The sequence below is a fragment of the Synchiropus splendidus genome, chromosome 12, assembly GCF_027744825.2.
Source record: "Synchiropus splendidus isolate RoL2022-P1 chromosome 12, RoL_Sspl_1.0, whole genome shotgun sequence".
Taxonomy (NCBI): Eukaryota; Metazoa; Chordata; class Actinopteri; order Syngnathiformes; family Callionymidae; genus Synchiropus; species Synchiropus splendidus.
The window spans coordinates 2241993-2255000 of NC_071345.1; the positions used below are offsets into that span (position 1 = coordinate 2241993).

The window sequence follows — 13008 nt, forward strand, 5'->3', positions numbered from 1 at the left end:
GATGTCGGGCCGCTCCATTACTGCTCTTCATGCAGGAAGAAGCAGCCACTCTTTCCGTAATCGCCCTCATCAGAACCCCCTGCATCATAATACAGTCAGGAGAGGTCAGCACCGGGTAACGCGCCGGGTCCCCACGCCGCGCCCGACTGGGGCGGTGACACGAGCATGGGAGAAGACAGGAGACGGAGCGACTTGAAAGGTTTGACGGAGCGCCACTCGCTTCTGTTCGGACGAGTCGACGCGATCGTGCGAGGGCAGCTGACTGGTTTCTCTTCACTCACACAGCGTTGACCATGAGGTTCCAGATGCAGCCCTGGAACGGGACGTTGGCTCTGTTGGACGACTGCTCCACGTCCGCAGGAATCCCGCCCAGGAAGACGCGCTTCAAGCCGATGGGCTGGTCGTTGGGAAGCGCCGCCTCCTTCTTGGCCTCCTCGTCCACCTGGACTGCGAATGACCTGAAGGAAACCACAGCTTTACCCACCTGCTCCCGAGGACCGGGCCACAGATCCGACCCACCCACCTGCCAGGCAGCCGCTCGATGCGCAGCGAGTGCTCGCGCCCGTCGTTCAGCGCGCCGTGCTCTGCTCGGCGGACCACGCGGCGCGGACTGTGGCTGCCGGTGAAGAGCAGGACTTCCAGGTTGCCTTTGTTCAGCATGACGGAGAGGAAGGGCTGCGAGCGGACGACAGGAGGAGAAGCAGTTTGTTAGCGAACAAAAGATAAAGAAAGAGCGAGTTCAGTCTTTGTATTTAAAGGTGGAATTCTCAGCCGAGCAGGAAGACAGGATGAACGGTGAAGGGCAGAGAAGAGACCCTTGACTGAGGAGACTGGGGATTAACCAGCGCGGAGAAGGTGAAGGGGAAAGGGGCAGATGATTGGTAGTTTGTGTGTTTACAGAGAGAAATTGGGGGGAAATAAGAGCAGCAGGAGAGGAGGAGGGGGGAGGAGGGGGGCGGCTGACAAAGGAGGAGAGAGGAGGAGAGAGGAGAGGCCAGAGAGCAAAGCAGCAAGAGAGAGGCAGGCAGACAGGGAGCAGCAGCGCGGGGTCAGGTTCATTTGAATTTTAATTCACTGTGTGCCATGGGGCCAAGTGGGAGACAATTTACCACCTGAAAATGGAATTTCAATTTGAGGTCGGAGACAAATTGAACGGAGATGTAGCTACAACATGGCTCTGGCTTCAGCGTCGCAGTGTTGCGGCGCCAGGACAGTCAGTCTCTCTCTCGCTCGCTCGCTGCTTCAGGTAGAACCACCTCCTCCTGACCAGAGGTGGCTCCTGCCGCTTCATCTCCTCGCGTCCTCAGGTGCCTCCACTACAGGGCTGAAGGTCATGGGGGGCTGAGGGACCCATGAGGAGCCCCCAGTTTGGGGGTGGGGGGTTCAGACTCCTCACTTCAACCTTAAGAAGGTCCGCTCTCAGAGTGAAGCAAGTCGCGCGTCCACTGTCCAGGACACGCTGGATCACCAGAACCTCACAGTTAACTGCAGAGCCAGTTGGAGGTGGGGCAACACCGCGATCTTCTTCCTTCCTTTCCTCGTACCTGGACCACCTGCCCGGGTCACGCCCCTCCTCTGCCTGCCCTCAGCGATCCACTTCACTTGGTTTCCTCTCCTTCTTCAGCGCAGCACATCCTTGCTCCACCTCCGTCTCCTCGATCCTCATCTCTGACTCCTCCAACTCTGCTTCCTGAGGGAGTCAGAGCCACCTCACTGCTTCACCTCCTCGTCCTCTTCCCTCCCTCTCCTTCCGCTCACCTCTAAATGTCCCTCCATCTTTTGTTTCTTCCGCTCCCCCTCCTCTGCCCGGTCCCTTCTCTAAAACATCCATTAGTCAGGGCCAAGTTGAGATGATGGTGTTCTTAACCTCACTTAACCTCTCCGTGCAGACACACACTCCCGGCTGTGTTGTTAGTAAAAATAGATTTATGCGGCGAGCGGCTGGTAATGATGGATAATCCAGAGGTAACCTGCCGTCCTCACACACACACACGTTGGTATTCAGGCGGCGACACCACAGGCGCACTCGTGTAGCCGTACTTGTGGGGACCCATCCTCGCTAACACACCTCCTTGTGAGGACCTTTTGCTGGTCAATTTGAGGAGTAAAACTTCAAATTAACTGTGACATTAAAATAGATGTAAGTTTGGTTCAGGTGAGTCACGTGTTTTGGAGGGTTAGGTTTAGGGGGGGAGGCTGGGGAAAGGGTGATGACCAGGAGAGGTCCCCACAAGGATAGCAATACAAATGTGTGTGTCTGTTTAAGCATAGATATCCTAGTGAGGTCCAATTTTTGGGGTACCCCCCTCTTGTGAGAGTGTTTGTAGGGACATTTCTGCCGGACCCCACAAGGTTAACCCTCAACTTGAGGGTTCAAACCTCAAAATAACTAGGTCCATTTTGGTCCTGGTTCAGGTTAGCCATGTGTTTTGGGTTAAGGGGGAGAGGCAGGTTATGGGAGGTCCCCACAAGAACGGCGATGTGTGTGTGTGTAGCTCACCTCCCCAGACTGCCTCCGTCTTCTCTTCGAACTGAGCGAGTTTGTGTTCCGAGTCTTCGGGGGAAACAAAGGTCAGGTTAGGTCACAGGTCTGTGGCACCGACTCACTGGGCTGCAGCGGCCGACACGAGGTCCAGCGACACCTGCTCCCTCCAGGTTCGTGGAGGACCCCCCGGAACAAGTCCGCCTCTCACCTGCTGGTTGGAGGGCGGGGCTCCGCCCACAGCCAGGAGGATGGTGCCGGTGTCGGCCAGCGTGCTGAAGGACAGGCTGACTTCGGTGTCGACGTCCAGCAGGAAGCCAGTCAGCTCCACGAAGCCTGGCTTGGAGAAGCTGACGGTGTAGAGGTTCTGAGGAGACAGGAGCTCAACGTGGGCTTCCAGAGTCTGAATCCTGCTGGGCACGTGACCCGGTCCAAAACTCTAGTCGCCCATGTCTTTGGTCCATTCATGACTTGACCTCATTATTGCTCTCCACAGACACTTTAGTTTTGTCAACGGAACTCAAATGAAGGAGTCACAGCAGAAGGAAGCAAAGTGATTGAAACTAAAGAACGAAAGAACGTGAGCGACGAAAACGCTGCCGGAACCCCAGGGATCTCAGCCGACTCTCACCTCCACGTTGCAGCCTTTGCTGACGCCGGTGTAGTCTGAGCTGCTGAGGAGGTTATACGGCGTTCTGGAGACCTCGATGTCCCGGAGACATCCGGCGTAGCGCTTCAGATTGACCTCCGACCTGCGCGGAGCGGAGGCACTTGTTAGACGACAGAGGCGGAGCTAGGAAGCGCGAGCCGGACGGCCGTGAGCAGCACAGCAGAAGAGGGGAACAGGTGTGGAGGAAACCTGCGTCTGACCGCGACTGAAGCTCAGGAGAAGACGCCACATAACAGCGTCACCAAAAGTGATATTCAGATGAAGACAGTGAGAGAAGCGGAGGCTCAGCGTGGCGTCATGCAGGGGGTCACGGGGTCGTTACCTGGCCTTCATGCTGCTGAGGGAAACACCACCAAATCCATTAGAACCCAAAACGAATCACAGACAAACTCAGTTTTCCACCGACTCAGCGAGGTGCAACATGAAGAAGCAGATCTGAAGGGCTGTTTTCTGGCCGTGGTGCGTGAGAGACGGCTGTCACCTGTAGTTCCCCACCGTGGGGAGGCCTCCGAAGTAGATCTTCTGGTTCTCTCTGAGGTTCAGTCCGGTCGCTGGACCCTGCGAGGCGGCAGCCACCTTCTCTTCTGCCCCGCTGTCCACGTCCACCACGATGACGGCGGCTGCAGGAGGAGCAGCGTTCAGAGAAGATCATTCGGGACACCACCCGCTGCAAGAACCTTATGAAGACGCCGCATGAGACTGTTTTCCACCTCAGAAACCTGTTCGAGTTTCAAAATCCACAAGCTCTGCCCCCTGCCTCAGCTCAGCAAATCCATAAAAAATGTGTTCGACATCTCGCAACCTGCTGTTCAAAAACCAACCTTTAGGTCACATGACTCACCCTGCTTTTTGTTCCTGGACATGGTGAGCGACTTCCACCGTCCATCGTTGTGACGGCTGCCCGACACAGCGCTGCCGACCCCGGAGCCCAGGTCAAAGTTCACCTTCACCTTACCGCCCGTGAGCTCCAGAGACATGAAGTCCTTCTGCGTAAGCGTGGGAGAGTTAGTGGAGCGGCCACGCCGGCGCCGACCTGTGAGGACCCACCATGTCTTCTGTGGCGAGGTACATGAGCAAGGCGTCCGAGGAGAAGGTGCGGAACTTGAAGGTGATGGTGGAGATGTTGGGGTTCCACCTGGTGGGGCGTCCCACGGCGGCGTAGCCCTCACCGTCCATCTGGACGGTGCCCTCGCCGTCGGAGCGCTGCGGGCTGCAACACCACACAGTCAGCTGACTTTACTGTCACCAACCAGCCTGACTTCACTCATCCACGAAGAGGTTGCCCTTTTGTGTCTGTCTTTGTGTCGCACTGCCAATCTGTCAACATGCGACGCTTAAGGTTGCCTTTTTCGTCAGTGTAGGACGCAAAAGGCAACTTTCCCAATGTCAATACATGATGCCATGGGAGTGAGGATGGGTGGCTGAATCACATGTTGACATCGAGGGTCAAACTCGAGGCCCCGGGGCCAATTGATGCTCCACACAGCTAAATCTGTGTCGTTCAACAGGCGATGAAGATGTCAGTCAGTAAAACAGAAACTTTTAAAAACCGGGTTGCAGAACGAAGGGACAGATGGTGAGTGACTTGTGTGTTACGAGTCATCTGACGGTGAAGGAAGAGCTGAGGAAGAAAAGCCGGCTGATGAACGGTTAGCCTCGGCGTCTGGCCAGAAGGGGGCGCTGTACCTGACCACACATCCCTTGCAGTCCCCGTGTCTCTCCCTGTAGTTCCACAGTCCGATGGCCTTGCCATCCAAGAAGGTCTCTCCCATGCAGCCGGTGAATGTCGACGTCCGCACGGCCTCCGCCTTCTGCAGCGCCACAGAGCCCAGCGTCATGTCGGGTCCAAGTCAGTGACACCATGAATGAGTGAAGACCAGCAGCAGATACCTTGGCTCTCCCCAGGATTCCTCCCACAAACAGGTAGGCGTTGTGGTCTACGTCCAGGATGGTGTAGGCGGTGGGCGAGTTGGCGCTGGCCGGGGTGGGCATCATCCCCGCCATGGTGCCCTCTAGAGGGTACACTGATATTGTGCCGTTCAAGCCGTTCCTGACGACAGAGAATTTTAGTTTCAGCTGAGTTATTCTCACGTGTGTTGTGAAGGTTTTGTGAGCGCCCTCTGAGAAAATACCAACGTGATGAGGCTCTTTGGAGAGCAGAGTTACAGTTTAGAGATTAGATTAAAATAGAGTTATGTTATGGAGTCCAGAGTTATCTTATGCTATGCTATGCTAGACTAGACTAGATGAATTTGTTTAGATGTAGGCTAGGCTACGCTAGGCTACACTAGGCTAGGTTTGGCTATGCTAGGCTACACTAGGCTAGGTTTGGCTAGGTTTGGCTAGGTTAGGCTAGGTTTGGCTATGCTAGGCTACACTAGGCTAGGTTTGGCTAGGTTAGGCTAAGACTGCCTTTACGTGCCCCAATATGAGACACCCAGTTCACACGCACCAGAAATTCCTGGCGGATCATGACTAACATCTTAAAAGTTACAGACAGACGACAGCACAAATGCAAATGTTTCTCGCTCATTTAAGTCAGCATGCATGGCCTCAAGGAGGAATTATACACACGAAGCTAAAACAAAGCGCCAATCCAAAACAATCGGGTCTCTATAAACCACCACACACAGCCGTGACTCACCGCGACGCTTCGATCCGGTGCCAGTTGCCGTCATGGATGGTGTGATGCGGGTACTCCACCCTCCCGACACCGGAGCCGACGTCCCACAGGAAGCTCACCTTCCCCTTACGCATCTCCAGCGCCAGGAAATCCACCTGAGGCAGAGAAGGTCTTCATCAGAGCAGGAGCTCGCTGCGCTGCTTTTCAGGAGACGATACAGATAAGCATGATTTCACACGACCAAACCACCAACACAACAATAGATGACAGCGTAAAATAAAGCCATCAAATCGTAGTTACAGTTGGAAAACTGACGACAGCATTTTAGAAGAAAGGTCAACACACAGACAGAAAATAGACCTGTACTGAGAAAAAGACTGGAGATTATACTCGTGCTCAAATGAATCCACAAACTACAGAAAAAAATCTAACACGATCAAAGTACTTGTAATAAGACAAGTAGACCAGGAACTAAAGCACAGGATGTGAAGAGGAGAGGGAAGTATATACTGTATCTGCACAGTGTTAGTGCTACATTTGATGTAGCACTAACACTGAAAGGCTCTACAGGAATATAGATGTGAGAGAAACCAGTCAGGTGCTCATGCGCTCTCCTGGGGCGCCCCAGCCTCCCACCAAAGGAGCTGACTCTGAGAGGACAGACTGGAGCTCTTTATTTCGCCTGCTGCCCCCGCGACCCCACGACTCATAAGCGCTTTGGATTATGATGTGAATTTGGGAAAGAACGGTGTTCTTTTCTTGACCATCAGAGTTGAGCAGTGTTTATCCACCAGGCTCCGGCGGACTCTTGTCCTCTCACTGCGAGACCGAGACAGAGACCCAGCTATTCTCAGAGCGACATGCGGCGGAGTCCAGTTCCCTTTCTAACCCCGTCCTGGTGCTCGGCCATCGGATCGCTGTAATCCAGCAACAGAGGCGAGAAGCGGCGACAGCCCTCTGGGAAATCAGGTGAAAAAAGTGTCCGTCGGTTGGTGCGACGCGCCGCCCGCACCTTCACCTGCACACGCTCAGTGCAGACACAGTGTTTACAGTGAGCCAGTGTCAGGAAGAATTAATTATCCTCAGATTAGACGAGTCACTCCAGGATCTTCTGCCTGTGTTGTTTGGGAGGGAAGAGCGGCGAGCAGCGGCGGCGGCGAGCGGCGGCTCTCTGCAGGCCGCCGCTCGCAAGTGTGATTAATGGCTGGCGATGGTGAATGCGGCACCTAAACAATATATTAAACATGATTAATGCGTCAGCGCTGCGTTTCACTCGCACGCACGCGCGCACACGCACGTGACCCGGAGAATGAAGACAGATTAGCTGTTCAAACGGATCTAATGAGAGTTAACCATCAGTAATGAGCAATTACCATCGCAGGCTCCTCTCACCACACATTTCGGGGGTAAACACAACGGTGGTTCCCACAAGACGCCGCCAGCTGTCGGAAGTCCTGTTTCCCTCTGATTTAGTGGCAAATACGTTTGGACTACAGCGGCAGCGCAGGAGAGGAGGAGCGCTAGTTCAGCAGGCTCGGCAGACGGCAGGAGAGCGAGGACCGACCCGTTACCCCCAGAGCCGTCCCCAGTCACACTCCGGTCTGCCTCAATGAACGGGCGGTGTCTGAAGAGACGCAGACTCAAGGCTCACGTCCTCGCGACGTCAGTGAAGCGAGTCGCTCAGACGTCTGACCGGGTTTAACCGTCACTCACGTATTTGGCGGAGCCCAGGTAGAAGAGCAGGTTGTCGGGTGTGGTGGTCTTCACGTGGAGGACGATGGTGTTGTATCTTCCCTTCCTGATCTCCGGCCGGTAACTTCGCAGACAGTCTCCGCCCGACGCCACAGAGACCTTGATCTGAAGGCAGACAGAAGCATCGCTCAGCACCTAGTCTGCTGCCTGATCCTGGACGCCATGCTCAGGCTCCTCCCCCGGGTGGAACGTACCGAGTTGGCCTGCTTCCTGGCCTGGGTGATGAGCTCCTTGATTTGCGAGATGTTCCGCCTCAGGTTGTCCTGCAGCCTCCTGATGGGCTGCAGCTTCTCCAGCAGCCGCTCGGCCTCGTCCTGTAAATCCTTGACCTTGGCTCCGGCGGCGTGGACTGGGCCCAGACAGAGAGAGTTTTCATACAGAGCCACGGAGGCTGATGCGACAGGGTGAGAGATGACAGCGGCTAACAGAACCAGAGGAGCCAGGCGTTAGAGCGGCTCAGCGCGAGGAGTCAGAGACGGCAGACCAACTTTCATGCAGAAATGCTCCAGAGGAGCAGAAGCAAGAGGAGCATCAGCTGCTGCTACTGAAAGCAAAGATGGTCTTGAGAAGGACTGGTGCTCCGACACGGGAGGATTTACACAAGCGGCTTAGAGCAACGCTGCCACACAGAGTTGACTGAGTCAAAAACACTCATTTGATGTGAGTCAGAGGAACAATGAAGGCACAGAAACGGAAAATAGGGCAGAAATATGTTTGTTACGGAATTTTCAAAATAAAATTTTTTTTTATTTTTTGATAAAAAATTATTAGAGATATCATTTTCAGGATTTAAAAAAATTAATGTTATCTCTCTCTCTCTCTCTATATATATATATATATATATAAATAAATGATGACATTTTCAAATGTGACAAATAATACTTAATATTATTATTAAAATTAGTGTTTAGGAATGTTTTGTTTACTTTTTATCACAGTCATTTTCCTTTAATTTTGAGGAAACCTTCCCCCCACATTAAAATGGTTTTATGGACATGTTTGAACAGTTGGATTATTCAATAATATACCATTTAAAATCTTAAAAATTATGTCAATTAAACATCAGTGAACAATGTCTCGGCCATTTTTAAAAAATTTGTCTCATTTTTTTTTTTCCTCCGAAGATCCAAATTCATAATTGATATCTGCTCGTGAGATGAGTGACAGGTGATGCGTTCAGGGCCTTCAGTAAACTATAGTGAGCAGTGTGGCTTCAACTCTGCTGGCGACAGCATCGCAGCATCGGAGCACCAGACAGACAGTTTGGCTGAGGAGGTGAGTGGAAGAGGGAGATACCTACTTATCGCTGCGGGAGTGAAGGAGACAGACAGAGAGAAGCTGGTCATAATGTTGTTCAAAACAAATCAGTCACGTGATTGAGACGTGGCTCGCTGTCATGGAATCACTGAAGGTCACACGCGTCAGCCGCGGCTGGGTCGGGGGGGGGGCGTGGCCTTACTGTTTTTCTCGGGGTCCTGGATCATCTGGTTGGCGGCGTTCACCGTGTCCTCCAGGTCGCTGCAGTTCTTCTGGATGCCACGCAGTTGAAGGTTCAAATCCGCCAGGCGCTCCAGGACGTCCAGCGCGGTAGCGTTAGCATCAGCCGCGCGCGACTTGATGGCTGCTAGCTTGGCGGCGGTGTCTGAAGCAAGGAGGTGAAGAAGTGATGCTTGTGAGAAGTATTACTTTGAACCCACGTCACACAGAATGAAAAACCCTTTCTCCTCAGTAAAGGCTTCCAAATTTGATTCTAACCTCTGAAAATAATTTTATCGACTTCACTTTTTTCTTGTAGATTAAGTGACATAATAATATAATGTAAAAATAAATAAATAAAATACAAAATCAATAAAATAATCCAAAAAATTCTGATGAAAAAAAAAAAAAAAAAGAAATTATTATTTAGTACTTTGAGCCATGAACCTTCAACTAGAATAATCTTAATATTATATAAAATAAATCCTTTTCCTGTGAAAAACAAAGCAGCTTTACAAAGACGACTGAACCTACAGAACCGCTTCTACTGAAATGGTTCTGTATGTATTGGATATATATAAACAGGTGCTTTCATGAGGCAGATTTCCTTGTTTATGAACATTATCCTTGGTTTAAAGAAGGCACACGAACATGAATGAGAACATTTAGAAACTGTAAAATTGTGCCTGGAAATACCATGAAATCAAATAACTGAGCTGAAATCTCAAGCGTCTGAGTAAAAACTTTCAAGATGAGTTTAGCAGAGCAGCGCAACTCACGCACGCACGCACGCACGCACGCACTCACTCCTCGTACCGTTGGGGATGGAGCTGAGCGTCGCCATGGTTCCGTTGACGGCTCGGAGCAGATCTTTGCTTCTGTCTCGGGCAGCTTTGACTCGCTCCTTCAGCCCGGTCACACTGTCTGCGTTCTCTGCTCGACACACACGGCAACACACCTGTGATCAGTGGGGACTCTCCATCAGACTGGCCACCGGGTGGCGCCACCTGGAGCCACAGCGGTTCTGAAGGATGCCAGACTGATGCTGGCACCTACTGGCCACCTCAGCTCCTTGTCTTGTCCATGTTCCCTTTTAATGTTTTCCAGAGACTGCTTCTTAAAGATCGACTTTTGAAAATGAAATCCCTGTGTTAAACAGTAACCAGGTCCGTTTCTGACCTGATGAGTTCTGAAGTCTCAAATTTGACTGATGTGCTGAGAGAAATGAAACGCAGCTCCAGAAGAATGAGTGGGAGTCACCATGCCGGTGGGAGCGAGAGGCTTGGTGGAGGCCTGCGGGTCATGGCTGACCTCACCTGCCCGGCCTGGAGCAGCCGAGCTGGGCCCATCAAACACAGAGAAACCACTGAGGAACATTACAAGTGAAGAGCGGCGGCAGCACCTTGGACATCACTCTGGAGACGCATGGCCTGGTTCAGCAGGTTGAGACTCTTCTGATGAGCAGCTTGGGCTTCCTCCTTCACGGGCACCTCTGGACCTAAAGCCTGGGAGGCCAAGCACAGACAGGGTCAGAGTCCAACCGCCTCCTGGGAACCAGGTGTGAAACACCAAGAGATGGCGGCGCAGCAGGGGTGTGTGGTCGAGGTGGACCCTGACTGACGGGACTGCACTGAAGACTCTCGGAGGTCGGACAACACGGTCAGAGAGGCTGACCTTGACGTGACTTATGAGACCAACATTTTGGGTCCTTCTGTGTCTCTTCCCTCCATGTCTCCAAACTTCTCCGCGTCCATCTGATGGACTCGTTTCTGCTCCTTTCTTCCCAGTCCCTCCCACTGAGAACCTCAGTGTCTTCATCTCTGACCAGTCCTGTCCAGCTGACGTCACAGTCGTCTCCACCCTGTCTGCACTCTCCTCTTCACCCCTTCATCTAGATCCACCTCCGTAGATCACTATATCATCAGCAGACACCATCATCCATGAAGACTATTTCAGTTTCATTGACCCCGTCACAGTCGTCTCCACCTCGCCTGCACTCTCTTCTTCACCTCCCTCAGCTGATGGTGTTCTATATCAGTCCCTGTTTGTGCTACTTGGTGAGGTCACTTCCTGTTTCTGTCTGGAGGCAGTTGGCCATCAGAAAAGGTCTGAGCTTCTCTGAACCTGACCTGGTCCAGGGCACTTTGTTGACCTTGTTGCTAGACTGCTGCCTTAAACTGACCCTGAGCCTCGGGGGGATCTGCTTCCTCCAGGTCGGGATCCATCACATCTCAAACACAACACACAGTTTTGAGGCTTTTCAGCTTCATGTTTGTGTTGCTGAAGCTCAAATGAACTCCACAGGGCTCAGGTTCTCTGAAACAGGTCTAACATTTGGTCGAACATTTTCGGGTCTCGTGACATGCTCTCACCAGCGCCAGCGCCTCAGACGCCCTCTGCTTGGCCACTTTAGCTTCTTTCTCCGCCGCGTCGATGTTGACCTTAATGTTGGTGTAGGCTTTGAAGGCCGCAGTGGCGTTGAAGGACAGGTTCTTGGCTTCGGCCAGGATCCTGGCAGAGCAGCGGGAGATCATGTGACCCAGAGGCACGGAGGAATCGAGGCCTGCTGAGGCGCCTACCCGTCCAAGATGGCAGCCGATTCGTTCAGCTGCTTGGCGTGCTCCTCGGCGTCAAACACGTGATTGGCCAGACGGCCGTCGCTCAGCCCGTCGGTCAGGACTCGGACTCTGCCGTCCAGTTGGTCGTGGAGAGGAGCCAGCTCTCTTCCCATCATCTCCAAGTCCTGGTTGAGAGGACGTTACTCAGGAAATGTCGGGACGTGACACCAGACTTTGGTACCTCGATCTCCTTGTTGATGGCATCAGAGAGCTGGTTGGCCTCCTCCAGATGGCCTTCACCTTCCCCCAGAACCTTCTGCGTCTCCTGCGCCAGCCCGGTCACAGCGGCGTGTTTCCTCTGAGGGACACAGGCACTCGTTCACCGCCACATCTGAGCGTCACCGCGGCCAGAGAGGCCGAGCTGCAGAGCGGTCGGCGGAGACTGAGGCTTTCTGCTGAAAACACTCTCATCAAATCCTGTTTACCATCCACAGGATTCTGCCGGCCGAGGACAATAAAAGCACAAATTAGCCAGTCGATTGAACTGAGTCTGACCCCGATCTGGAGTCGCAGGAGGAGCTGCAACTGCCGGAGCAGAAGATGCAGGAGCTCCATGAGTCTGGCTGTAAATGGTCTCCGCTGGCGGAGCAGTTACTGGAGGCAGAGGGACGTTTGACTCACAAAAATGGAATTGACTCAGCTGAGAGGGATTTGAACCGGCAACCCGAGTAACTGGGGAGACTGAAGAGCTCTCAGTCCATATCAAAACACATGGAAATGACGTGCGTCGGCGGATCAGAACGCTTCAAATGGATCAAGACAAAATGGAAATAAAAATAAAATAAATCTACAATTGATGAGAATATCGTTTTTTTTGTGAGTATAAAAAAGGACAACAGAACAAATCTTCATAATATGAAAAGGACCAAAACAAATTCATTTCATGTCTGTTGAAGAGGCCGACAGTCTTAGTTTAGTTTGTAAAAGCGGCTTTCATGGGCAACAGTCTGCTATCCACCTGCAGGTTGGTGAGGTTGGCCTTGTTGTGGTGGGCCATGGCTCCAGCCAGCCGGGTCTGTCCCTGCGCAGAGTACAGCAGCTCCTCAGCCTCCTGCAGCTTGGACCCGTGGTCCGACAGCTTCCCCTTGACCTTCAAGAGAGGGAGGACAAGGTCAGAACGGCGGTGACCCTGGGCCCTGGTCAAGCCTGGTTCCACCTCTGTCTTCAGCTCCTCGGTGGCCTGATGGGGATCTCCGAACATCCGCTTGACCTTCTGGTGCAGCTCCTCGGCCAGACTGCGAGAGGAGCCACAGTTAGAGTCGCCACCTGCGCTCAACCCAGCAAGAGCTGTGGGTCTCATCACATTATCAAACTGACTCTCCGCAAAAATGATCCGGACGAATCTGGAAAATATTTCAAGCAATCTGCTCCAGATGCAGTGAATTGA

At 52.7% G+C, this 13008-nt stretch overlaps 1 protein-coding gene across 5 annotated transcripts in view; it reads right to left on the reverse strand.

Annotated features, from left to right (window-relative positions):
* The window catches only part of lama2 (laminin, alpha 2), a 134648-nt gene that overhangs the window by 5085 nt on the left and 116555 nt on the right, over nt 1–13008 (reverse strand). For 2 of the 5 annotated variants that reach the window (XM_053881834.1, XM_053881829.1), the window contains exons 40-61: nt 12778–12856; nt 12580–12711; nt 11803–11919; nt 11583–11746; nt 11376–11514; nt 10406–10508; nt 9820–9936; nt 8987–9169; nt 7722–7876; nt 7489–7632; nt 5797–5930; nt 5043–5202; nt 4839–4963; nt 4200–4362; nt 3994–4138; nt 3634–3772; nt 3475–3489; nt 3114–3234; nt 2694–2849; nt 2501–2554; nt 524–675; nt 282–458 (exon numbers count right to left, since the gene is read on the reverse strand). In XM_053881834.1, coding sequence (XP_053737809.1) covers nt 282–458; nt 524–675; nt 2501–2554; nt 2694–2849; nt 3114–3234; nt 3475–3489; nt 3634–3772; nt 3994–4138; nt 4200–4362; nt 4839–4963; nt 5043–5202; nt 5797–5930; nt 7489–7632; nt 7722–7876; nt 8987–9169; nt 9820–9936; nt 10406–10508; nt 11376–11514; nt 11583–11746; nt 11803–11919; nt 12580–12711; nt 12778–12856 — 2874 coding nt within the window. The remainder of the gene's footprint in view (nt 1–281; nt 459–523; nt 676–2500; nt 2555–2693; nt 2850–3113; nt 3235–3474; nt 3490–3633; nt 3773–3993; nt 4139–4199; nt 4363–4838; nt 4964–5042; nt 5203–5796; nt 5931–7488; nt 7633–7721; nt 7877–8986; nt 9170–9819; nt 9937–10405; nt 10509–11375; nt 11515–11582; nt 11747–11802; nt 11920–12579; nt 12712–12777; nt 12857–13008) is intronic. The other 3 variants (XM_053881831.1, XM_053881830.1, XM_053881832.1) reach the window with 3 other exon arrangements.